At 41.3% G+C, this 12669-nt stretch overlaps 1 protein-coding gene across 39 annotated transcripts in view; it reads right to left on the reverse strand.

Annotated features, from left to right (window-relative positions):
• Sap47 (Synapse-associated protein 47kD) overlaps positions 1-12669 on the reverse strand; it is a 252255-nt gene that overhangs the window by 60279 nt on the left and 179307 nt on the right. For 24 of the 39 annotated variants that reach the window (XR_012411625.1, XR_012411626.1, XR_012411624.1 and 21 more), the window contains 4 exons: positions 7437-7513; positions 6467-6567; positions 6112-6389; positions 5920-6038 (listed from right to left, as the gene is read on the reverse strand). Coding sequence is in view for 32 of the 39 variants with exons in the window: in XM_073975523.1 (XP_073831624.1) it covers positions 5920-6038; positions 6112-6389; positions 6467-6567; positions 7437-7513 (575 nt within the window). In the remaining 7 variants the exon portion in view is untranslated. Of the gene's footprint in view, positions 1-5919; positions 6039-6111; positions 6390-6466; positions 6568-7415; positions 7514-12669 lie in introns of all 39 variants that reach the window. The other 15 variants (XM_073975493.1, XM_073975551.1, XM_073975437.1 and 12 more) reach the window with 1 other exon arrangement.

Here is a 12669-nt window from a genome sequence, read left to right on the forward strand (position 1 = left end):
CCGCGTATTGCTGTCCCAGTACCTGAGGATGTGACATCCCTGCATTTTAACTGCGATGGTCTTCGAACCAAGATCAATGAGATCGTGAACTTTATGAGTCGGAGAAATATTATGGTCGCGGCGATCCAGGAAACGAAGCCGAGCAACAGCAGCAGTCTTCGGAGTTGTTATGGATACAACGTTCTTCGTACGAAAAGTGGGGGTGGAGGGCTTGCATTCCTACTGCACCAGTCTGCCCAGTACAGACCTATCTCGCCTGAGCTAGTCTTTAGGGACCCATACTTGGAGTGTATGGGGAGTAGCGGTAAGGTGTGGAACCGCCGAGATAGAACTGCTGATTGTGTATATCCCGACGGTCAATAGGTGTGCCCCGCATCATTTGCCTAACATCAGATCTCTGTTGCGAGGTGATAACGGGCTGGTCCTAGCGGACTTCAATGCACATCATGAGTTATGGCATTCAGCTCTAGGGAACGACCAGAGAGGTAGAGATCTGGCTGAGCAAATAGATAGCTCAACATTCTGCACTGCGAACGAGGACGCACCCACCAGGATTAGAGGAGACTGCCACAGTTCGCCTGACATATCCATCGTGTCACCTGGTCTGACGAATTACGTCATTTCCCTTGGGTCGGACCATCTCCCAATCCTCATCTCCATAAACAGACCACCAGACTTCATAACCTCTGAACGCCACACATTCATTAATCATGGGAAAGCGGATTGGCAAGGTTTCAGAGAACTGCCCAATCCCTCTGATGTTCGGGTAGCAGAGAGGAACTTCCGAGACATCATCACTGCTGCAGCCGCTCGCTTTACTCCTGCTGGTCGAATACCTGAAATAAGACCCAATTTCCCAGCTGAGACGAAGGGATTAGCTAATGAGCGTGATGAACTTCACCGCGCGAACCCTAACGACCCAAGAGTCAGGGAACTGACAATGGAAGTCAATAGATTAGTCGGTGAACACAAGCGGAAAAAGTGGCTAGAACATCTTAAGTGCTGCAACATTGGAGCCGGCTGTAATAAATTGTGGACAACGGTTAAGGCGCTGTCGAACCCTGGTAGGAGAGACGATGGGACATCTGTCGTGTTTAACGGCGTGGCTGTGACAGATCAGGTGCGCTGGCTATTTCTGCCGACAATTTATCGAGCACCCCGATAGCGATCGGGCGAAGAGAAGTGTTTTGCGTCGTTTGCGATCTCTTCCAGCCAAGGAAGAACCACCACAATTTACGATGGATGATGTTGCAGATGTTATCCGAGGCGCAAAGTCATCCAAAGCGCTTGGACCTGACGGAATTTCTATGTTGATGCTAAAACAGCTGGATGACTCAGGAGTCGAGTATTTAAGCAAGGTCCTCAACTTATCGCTAGCCACCCTAATAGTTCCCGATGCCTGGAAGATGGGCAGGGTGGTCCCGCTGCTGAAACCTGGCAAAGATGCCAGTAGAGGTGAGTCATACAGGTCGATTTCACTTCTATCGCCAGTAGCAAAGATACTCGTGGCATTACTTCTCCCCAGCATCAGAACGTGTTATCCAATTGCGGATCATCAACACAGATTCCGGAAGCAGCATAGTACCACAACAGCACTGCACGCCATTTCCACATAAATTTGACGAGGACTCAACCAGGACAAACCATGTCACAGAACAGTGATGGTAGCATTGGATCTGACCAAAGCGTTTGATACGGTCAGCCATGCTAGGCTGTTCGAGGATATCGAGAATACTACCGTCCGGACTTGTCTGAAACGCTGGGTCATCAACTATTTGTGTGGTCGCCAGTCATACGTGGAAATCAGAGACAGGAAGTCCAAACCCCGTAGAGTGAAGCAGGGTGTTCCCCAAGGAGGGGTGATATCTCCGGAACTGTTTAACCTCTACCTCTCCACGCCCTCCCGACGGCAATGAGTTAATTACGTACGCGGATGATTGTACACTCATGGTGTCAGGTCCCAACAACGGTAACGTTTGTGACAGGCTAAATGCCTATCTCATTGATCTTGTAGAGTTTTTCCACGTGAGGAATATAAAAATATCCACCACTAAGTCAACAGCCACACTGTTCACCACATGGACGGTGCAAATGAAGGACGGAAGAATGTGCAGGTCGACGGTGCAATTATTCCGCCCTCAAACTACCTCAAAGTCCTAGGGGTCACATTCGATAGCATGTATAAGTCGTCCCAGCATACTACAGTTATCTGAGATAAGCTGAGAAACAGGAACAAGGTCCTCAAGTCCCTAGCCGGCAGCACTTGGGATGCAGATAAAGAAACTTTGTTAACCACATACAACGCGATAGGTCGGTCTGTGGTAAGCTATGCGGCGCCAGCGTGGTTTGCTAACGTAAGTAATACGCAATGGGATAAACTACAAATGTGTCAGAATGCTGCCCTGAGAACAGTTACAGGGTGTCATTTCATGTCTGCAGTGGACCATTTACATGAGGAGACCAAGATCTGTCCTGTGCGTCGACACAACAGGATGTTGGCGATGCAGTACTTACTTGGATGCTATAGGCAAAACCACCCAAATCACCATCTGGTGGATATGCCTGAACCCCCCAGGCAAGTTAGGGAGTATTATCGAGATCTGGAGAGAGGTCCAAAGATATAAAAGAGAACCTCTAGATCAACGTGCATACCAGGTAGATTTAAGGGACATTCACACTGTTTTGCGTCGTTTGCGATCTCTTCCAGCCGAGGAAGAACCGCCACAATTTACGATGGATGATGTTGCAGATGTTATCCGAGGCGCAAAGTCATCCAAAGCGCTTGGACCTGACGGAATTTCTTTGGTGCTGCTAAAACAGCTGGATGACCCAGGAGTCGAGTATTTAGGCAAGGTCCTCAACTTATCGCTAGCCACCCTAATAGTTCCCGATGCCTGAAAGATGGGCAGGGTGGTCCCGCCGCTGAAACCTGGCACAGATGGCAGTAGAGGTGAGTCATACAGACCGATTTCACTTCTATCGCCAGTAGCAAAGATACTCGACGCATTACTCCTGCCCAGCATCAGAACGTATTATCCAGTTGCGGTTCATCAACACGGATTCCGGAAGCAGCATAGTACCACAACAGCACTGCACGCCATTTCCACATATATTGGACGAGTGAATACTACACTGAGGCTCTGGGAGCCTACAGTGCGAATATCGTCCTCGACGATCATCCACCACCCGTGGCAGCAGAAGAACAACATCTGCCAAGACAAACGAGAGTCGTGTTGGCACAACTTAGATCTGGTTGGTGCAGCCGCCTCAATTCTTACAGCATGTGGCACCAGTCCGCATACTACGCAGGGCCTGTTTAACTGTCCAGCCAACCCGACTAACTTAACTCCACTCTCTCTTTGGACGAATCCTATTCAGGTGGCATCCTTTCTGAACTTGGAGCTGGAGGCAGAGCCGAATCAATAAAGATTTACATGTACTTGTAGAAGCTGCTACAAGAACAACAGACGGACGGAAATGGCTAAATCAACTCCAAATTGTCAGAAACGGATTTTGTCCAAACATACTTGGGGTCGAAACTATTTTCAATCGAAGGGTTTATCATGATCGATGTAAATGGATCAACAACAATGTTTTTTTTTGTCGATAAATATAGTCTTTGCTTGGGGACCAATATATTTGAGGTTAAAAGTATGTAACTGTTGTATACAAAAAAAAGGTAGAGTAACCGATTAAAATTCCTCAATTCCACGGATGTGAACAATTCGAACAAAGGCATAGGAGAAACGTCTTTTCCGCAGGAAAAAGAGATATGGAAAAGCGGGAGTGTGAAAAAATCGAGATGTACAGGAGCCAGAATGAAGTCCGAAAATTCTACCAGAGTCAAGCATCAAACTGATGGCTTTGGTACAGGCACATCCTCCTGTAGAGACCAGCAAGGTAATTTGGTAACTGATACAGATAGTGTACTCAGGATATGGAACATTTTTCAAAACTGTTGGTATCCGATAGCAGTGAAGACGGCGAAGATACCACAGATGCAATCCCAGAAGGTGGTATTGAATGTATACCGCCCAGCCAAGATGAGGTAAAGACAGCAATAAAACGGCTGAAGAATAATAAGGCAGCAGGAGCCGATGGCTTACCAGCCGAGTTGTTCAAAACCGGAGGCGACACGCTGATATGGTGTATTCATCAGCTAGTTAGCACCATCTGGCAGGAAGAACGAGTACCCGACGATTGGAACCTGAGTATCCTGTGCCCCTCCACAAGAAGGGAGATAAGACTGTATGCTCTAACAATAGGGGCATAAGTCTACTCCCTATTGCCTACAAGATCGTGTCAGGGATACTGTGCGAACGACTAAAGCCTATGGTCAACGAGACAATTGGACCATACCAATGCGGCTTTAGACCTGGCAAGTCCACCATTGACCAGATATTTACCCTGCGGCAAATCCTGGAGAAGACCCAAGAGATGCAGATCGATTTTTGTCGATTATAAAGCAGCCTTCGACAGCCCGCTGCGTTCAAAGGTATTCCAAGCCATGTCTGAATTTGGTATCCCCGCAAAGCTCATCCGGCTTTGTAAAATGACTTTAACTGACACGAGGTCCTCAGTTAAAATAGGAAAGAACCTCTCCGAAAAGTTTGGTACCAAAAGAGGTTTCAGACAAGGAGACAGCCTTTCGTGTGATCTCTTCAACATCCTGCTGGAAAAGGTTATACGCGAGGCAAACGTCAAAAGAAGTGGCACAATCTACACCAATAGTCACATGTTACTTGCTTATGCTGATGATATAGACATCATGGACCGATCAGTAAAAGAAGTAACTGATACCTTTATGAAGGTCGAAGGAGAATCTGCTAAAGTGGGTCTGGCGGTAAACGGTGAGAAGACCAAGTTGATGGTGTCGGCGCGCAATGCGTCCAATGAGCTCGGACCGACTGTGGAAGTTGGTTCCTATTATATTGAGGTAGTAAAAGACTTCGTCTACCTCGGCTCCTCCGTAAACACAACAAACGACATCAGTTGTGAAATAAAAAGAAGAATTGTATTGGTCAACAGATGCTACTTTGGTTTAAGTAAGCAGTTTAAAAACAAAGCCACATCTCGTCAAACAAAAATAACGCTCTACAAAACACTGATACTACCCGTGCTGATGTATGGCTCCGAAGCCTGCAGACATGGCAGTGCTTGGTGCGTTTGAGAGAAAAATTCTTCGAAAGATCTACGGACCAATCTGCGTTGACGGTGAATATCGACGTCGCATGAACCACGAGCTGTATCTGCTATGCAACGACATCAATATTGTTAAACGTATCGAGATGCAGCGATTGTGTTGGCTAGGCCATATCATAAGAATGAGCGATGATGAACCAGCTAAAAAGGCGTATAAATACGGATTGCTTCGCGGTGCACGCAGAATTGGCAGGCCAAGGAATAGATGGCGCAAAGAAGTGGATGATGAGATGAAAAGGCGCGGTATTCCAGAGTGCGAAGCAAAAAATAGAGAGAATTGGAGATCTTTTCTTACTTCGGCATATGGAACAAATGTTCTGTAATGGGCCAGCTAAGTAAGTAAGTAAGAAATGGATTTCAATGGAGTCTGCATGTGATATTCAAGATGTATTTTGTATCTGTATCCCAATGAGAAATTTCTTAAATTAAAAAAAAAACATATTTACAAAGACGACTTAGAACAAAAAATTAAGGAAAACAAAATTACTGAAATATTTTTCAATTTAATAAAAATAAACTAATACGAACTTTATGATGACAAAGAGAGATTACAAAATCAAAAAATGAAAAACGAAAAAGAAATGTAACAAAATTCAGGGTATTTAATTTTTTTGACAAAGATTTGATAGATAAGAGATAGATAGTCGAGAGTAGTAGTAGGACAGAGAGAGAGAAAGACGAAACTAGACAAGAGAATACGAACTAATTAGAACTTACCATCTTCACCACTTGAGGCTTGTGCAACACCATCTTCACCCAGAGTACCCAATTCAGCGGCTTGAATAATAAGTGAGACGCGATAGAAGTAATTTCTCCAGAAATTCTCTTCGGTGATGCTGAGAGAAAAAAGGTGTTTTTTTTTTAAATGTTAAGAGTGGATTTTTTCGTATAATTTTTGGTCATACTTACATTTTGGGTACCAATTCAAAACGCATTGTTTCCAGGTTCTTATCCTCTTCCATAATGGCCTGGGCGGTAGGATAGGCGGTATCATAATTGAATTCAAAATCAATACCAGCCGGTGGTGCACGTACAAAGTTACGTCTATCCTGTGATAGACCCATAATTTCTTCCTTGATTTTAGCCTCATTGGTTAGGCCAACCCAGGGGGCAACAGCTGGACCATTACCGCCAGCCTGGCCTTTGATAAAGGCTTCTTGTTCTTTGTTAAACGATTCCATAATGGGCTTTGGAAAGAGAGTAAATAATTTATTAGTAAATCTGCAAAGAAAATTGGGGTTTGGGAATTTTGGAATATACTTACATTCTTCTTAACGGTTTCTTTAAGCTTTGAACCGGCCTCAGTAAAAGCGGATGATAAAAATGAACCAAAATGTTTGGCCTGTTGGGTTACTTTTGTAGTAACTATTGACGGCGGAGGGGTGGGATGTAAAGAAAAGAAAATTTAAGGGGAAACATTTCGTATTGGATTAATCGGTACCAGTTTAGGGGTTGGGTAAGGTTTTTTTGGTTGCTACGTAACTACGAAACTAAATGAGGTTCAAATTCGAGAATGTTGTTTTGGTTTTTTTTTTTTTGAGAATGCTGGGTAAGTTTGTACCAAAATTAGGGTTTTGATTAGAAATTTTTGAACTACAGGTTGAGAGAAAAAGTTTGAGCTGATCTGGATTTTTTTTTGCTTGAGGAGAGAAAAGTGTTGTAAAGGTAGACTTTGGAGCCGTGATAAGGTTAGCCACCAGCAATTGGGCGCCAATTACTTTAGAGTCAAGCGATTTTTCTTTTTTTTTTTTGGCTGTGAATGTTGTGACTTGGAGCACGTCTACAACATTAGGGCTCGTTGACATGGTATCCCTACTTTATCACATCTCCAAAGTCTTCCTGAAGTTAGAAAAGTGCTACATTATTTAATAACTATGGAATTAATTTTTATTGAAGGTTGGGCGTGGTGGGAAGGTGGGAATAATTTGTTATCTTTATGAAATATGTTATGAGTGCTAAAGAGAGATAGAGAAGGTGTTCTAAGAGAGAGAGAGGGAGATAATTTTGTTTTTAGTTTTGTTAGTAAGTAACCTGTCACTTGTTTAGCTCTCTGTTAAGAGTTTTGTCTTTAAATTTTTTTTCTCGATTTAACCTTTCATTTTGTTGTTGTTTTGAACAAAATAATTTTTCTTTTGGTTAGTATCATTATTTTTATTTTTTTTTTGTTAGTCAAATATTCATAAAATGTTACCAATTGGAATTGTGACACGTACTTTTCACTTCTTCGGCCTTACCCTGTCCAATCTGACCATCTTCGCCCAGTTGAGCCTCATCGCCGGATGCTGCTAATGAATCAGCTCCTTCTGTGGCACTGTAAGTAGATGTGGGGTGGAGAGACAAACAGAGGGAGAGAGAAAATAAGAAATCGAGCGTTAGTTTTTAAGCCTTTTTTGATGATGGGTATACATATTTTGAGGTTATAAGCAAAATAAATAAAAAATATTCAAATTTTACACATTTATTTAGAAAAATATATACCTAGTAACAAACATGCAAGAACAAAAGCGGAATTTATTTCAAAAAACATGCCAAAAACTCGCTTAATTTTTATTAAATAAAATTAAAAACATGCAAAAATATTTAAGAAGTAAAAAAGTATTAGACGGTTTTTTCCTTTGATATATAACCTCATCCCATAACTAAACAAATAAAAAGCCTGCAGATGCATTGATGTTGTTTCTATCATTTTACACAACAACACTTCTGAAGTGAAGAATTTCGCCAATAACAAAACACTGCAGAAGGAGTAAAATTATGGCATGTTCCCGTACTTTATAAAGTGGTAAAAGTCGTAAACGATTTTCATATAAATTTGGTGTACGAGAACGCAAAATGTTTAAAAGTGGTAAAAATTGCAAAAACTTTTTAGTTCTGGAACAGAGCTTTAGATCCAATATCGATTACTCGAATAAAATTCTCCCATCACTAAGAAGAAGAACTTTTTGAATACTTTTAGCCTAACATCTGGGGAACTGTAGACTTCCCATAGCAAAAAAAATATGCAGCCGAACAAATCTACTCCAAATTGGTCATGGAGGTCAAAAACCACTAAAAATGGGATATATTTTTGACATTATTATATTTTTAATACCTCTCGTATAATTTTGAAAATTTTCGGAATGATCCTTTTGTGATTGGGGTAGGCCATAATCTTGGAATTTTTGGGAACTTCGAAGGGATTTTTAAATATTTTTTTGTGAAGGCCAATGGGACAAAAACCCTCCATTTTCGAAGCTTGAGGAGTGCATAATCGATTAATTCGGTTTTAAAGGTTTTTAAAGGATTGTCAAACGTGGATTCCTAGAGGTCTTTGGCAGGGTTTGTGGGACAATCATTTTGAATGGACCCAGCCCAAAGGAGTATAATTTTGTTTTTTTTTAATGTTTTTTTTTTTTAAAAGGTACAAAGGGATAATAATCGTGAATTTCAGAAGGTTCTGTGAGGCTTGAAGAATTTTTACAGGTCTGTGGGAAACGAATTTTGCTCAAAGAGAGAATAATGTTGGGCATTTTCAATAATGGAGGATTTAAAGAGATCTTAGACAATAAACTAGGAATTTTGATCAATATATCAAAGTGTCAACCTATCTTTATAATTTTTGGTGGAAAATTTTGTAACTGCAGATAACTTCAAAAGTCAAATTAAATTGAGGGTAGTTCCATCAAACAATGTAGACCTTCAAAATGCCGAAAATCGGGAGGTACCGTTATATAGGAGCTATACGAAAAGATGGACCTATGTTGACGAATTTTAGTGAAGAAGTTTCGTGATCACTGAAAATTCAAATGTCAAATTATAGCTAGTTCGATTAAAAATTGTTGCTAAAATTCTCAAAATACCGAAAATCGGGAGGTATCGTTATATGGGGGCTTTACCAAACCATGCACCTATGTTGGCGATGTTTGGTGGAGAAGTTTGATGACCACTGAGAACCTCAAATGTCAATTTACAGCTAGTTCGGGTGAAAATTGTAGCTAAAATTCTCAAAATACGGAAAATCGGGAGGTATCGTTATATGGGGGCTATACCAAATCATGGACCTATGTATGTTGGCGATGTTCGGTGGAGAAGTTTGATGACCACTGGGAACCTCAAATGTCAATTTACAGCTAGTTCGGGTGAAAATTGTAGCTAAAATTCTCAAAATACCGAAAATCGGGAGGTATCGTTATATGGGGGCTTTACCAAACCATGCACCTATGTTGGCGATGTTTGGTGGAGAAGTTTGATGACCACTGGGAACCTCAAATGTCAATTTACAGCTAGTTCGGGTGAAAATTGTAGCTAAAATTCTCAAAATACCGAAAATCGGGAGGTATCGTTATATGGGGGCTTTACCAAACCATGCACCTATGTTGGCGATGTTTGGTGGAGAAGTTTGATGACCACTGGGAACCTCAAATGTCAATTTACAGCTAGTTCGGGTGAAAATTGTAGCTAAAATTCTCAAAATACCGAAAATCGGGAGGTATCGTTATATGGGGGCTTTACCAAACCATGCACCTATGTTGGCGATGTTTGGTGGAGAAGGTTGATGACCACTGAGAACCTCAAATGTCAATTTACAGCTAGTTCGGGTGAAAATTGTAGCTAAAATTCTCAAAATACCGAAAATGGGGAGGTACCGTTATATGGGGGCTATACCAAAACATGGACCTATGTTGACGATGTTTGGTGGAGACCACTGAGAACCTCAAATGTCAATTTACAGCTAGTTCGGGTGAAAATTGTAGCTAAATTTCTCAAAATACCGAAAATCGGAAGCTACCGTTATATGGGGGCTATACCAAAACGTGGACCGATATAGCTCATCATCGAACTTGACCTGCCTGCAAACAAAAGACGCACCTTCCCAAAATTTCAGCGTTCTATTTCATTTTTTGTGGATGCTAGAGTGATTACCACAGACGGACGTACATGCACAGATCGATTCAGAATTTTACGCTGGTCAAAAATATATATACTTTATATGGTCGCAAATGATTATTTCATTGCGTTACAAACGAAAAAACAAACTTAATATACCCTCCATACTATGGTGGAGGGTATAAAAACAGAAGCAAAAAACACAGAATTTGTTGAATGTTTTGGTCCAATATCTCAGGCACTATGGAATTCCAGGAAGCAGAACGGAACGACAGACATAACATCCGTGTTCCGGCCAGTGGCAGTCACCTCAGTGTACAAATATTTGTATTTGTGTGGTTTTTCTGTGTTGGGAGCAGGATATTTTAGAATGCCTGCTCAAGATTCATTTTTGATTCGTGTCGGGATGGAAGAAAACTGGGGCAATCATGCATATGTTCCATTTTTCACATTAGCATCCGCCACACTCAGGCTTCGGCGATATGGAAAAGATTTTGGAAGTAGGTACATCTAAGAGGTGGGTCCAGACTCGTCCATGTGGGAGACTATGGCAGAGACTTAACACAGCCCCGGAAAGTCGTCATCATTAGGTGCCCCACAATAAACCTAACAGTAACCGCATTAACCATAGTAATCTCATGGCGGCGGGTTATATGCACCGGAATGACTCGGAGGAATCTTCGACCAGGAATTGACACCTTAACAATTATAGCTTTGTTCCTTTACTTTTTTAATGGTAAGGGTGGTAAAAGAGAAAACTGTCAAAATCGCTCAAAATTGCTCTCTCATGAACATTTTTACCAGAAAAGTAAAGGAACGGAAAAATGGTAGATCTGGCAGCAATGTCAAAAAGAAACATAAAAAATCAATTTTCGTCTTTTATTTCACAGTTTTTAATTTTGTTTTGACAGCGTTCGACTTTTTCTTCTGCTTTCCATTTTCTTTTTCATTGTGAAATAATCGTCAAACAAAAGTCGAAAAATCAGTTCTGCCATTTTTTACCTGCAGAAATTTTGCTGGTTGCCTGTGGTAGAAGAGAAAGCCATTTTCGCTCTCTCTCCACTCTCACTCTCTTAAAAATTGCTTCCAGTTTTGCCACTTTTCGGGGTTAAGGAACGCTTTGCAGGTTAAAAATGGTAACAAATGTTAAAAATGGTAACCTCAGGTAAGTAAAGCAGGCCTGCTCAGACACATACAAACACATTTTGTAATTGTGTTGGTTTTGAAATACACAAATTTCAATTTTCCTTTGTCTCTCTGTATACTGTGAGAAATATCGTAACAGTTTTTTTTATTTTATATTTCAAAATATAGAGTAGAATAATTATTTTATTTTGACCAAATGTGACTGTTGATGTTATAATTTGTTGCAAATCAAGTTCGTGACAAACCAAAGTGCGTTGACAAACCAAACACTCTAATTTGCCGTAAAAATTTTAGGCAAATAAAAATTCGTATTCAGTATCTTCATTCATTTTTTCAGTGTACGCATATAAATTCATAGACAAATTCGAAAACAGAACCTTCCTCATTGAATGTTCAATAGAGACTGATTTTTAATTTTGAAAATATTCAAAACAAAAACAAAAGCTCTCTTTTTAAATTGTGTGTGTGAGAAAATTGACACACACCGACAGCTCAGGTGCGCACCTTGAGCAGGCCTGAAGTAAAGGAACACAGCTTATGTGTTTGTGTTCATATATTTTTCGCTACGAGCTCCTTGTCGGGATAAATAAGAACCCCTGTTCATGAGTACGTTCCGTTTGTCAGATCCATATCCACCACATGTCAACATAGGTGAGATTTAATAAATGTAGGAATGGGTGTACTTCCGAAGCTGATCTGGCCTTAGACCCCTCCAGGACTACTGCGATAGGAGTTATGTTACTTCCCCAGGAGATCTCCCAGCGTGCCTTTAGCTTCGTTATCAGAATACGAGACACCCCGCAGTCTCCACAACAAGAAACGCAGCATCTAACACCTTAAATTGTATCGTTCCTGCAATTCAATTTGCAGCGGTCTACGCAACAAAGGCAGCCTATGATTCTACGTAGGTTTAAATACTGCTAAAATAACAACAACAACAAAGCCAGCGAATTCGTAGACTTTATGGCTCGGAGGAAAATCGTTGTCGCCGCGATCCAAGAAACAAAGCTTATCGTCACCTGTAGCTTGCAACGCAATGCGATGCTTACAAACGTTTTCCGAAAGGATGGTACAAGAAGCGGAGGAGTATAACTTGCCTTCCCTATACACCAATCTGTCCAGTACTGACCTATCTCGCTTGGGCTTTACTCTAGTGACCCGCAGATGGAATGTATGGTAGTGTCGTTTGAAAGGGTCCTTGGGGCAATATTTTTGGAATTTTGAAAGTTTTGTGGAGGTTTCATTGGATCTGTCCAGTACTGACCTATCTCGCTTGGGCTTAACTCTAGTGACCCGCAGATGGAATGTATGGTAGTGTCCTTTGAAAGGGTCCATGGGGCAATATTTTTGGAATTTTGAAAGTTTTGTGGAGGATTCATTGGAGACAAGAGTCGCAGATTTTTGAAGGTTTCTTTTCGAAGGCATTCGAAGGTAGTGAGAGGCTAAGGGGTCCAT

This window comes from Musca autumnalis, unplaced genomic scaffold (assembly GCF_047663935.1).
Source record: "Musca autumnalis isolate F117 unplaced genomic scaffold, ASM4766393v1 scaffold_1, whole genome shotgun sequence".
NCBI classification, from domain to species: Eukaryota; Metazoa; Arthropoda; class Insecta; order Diptera; family Muscidae; genus Musca; species Musca autumnalis.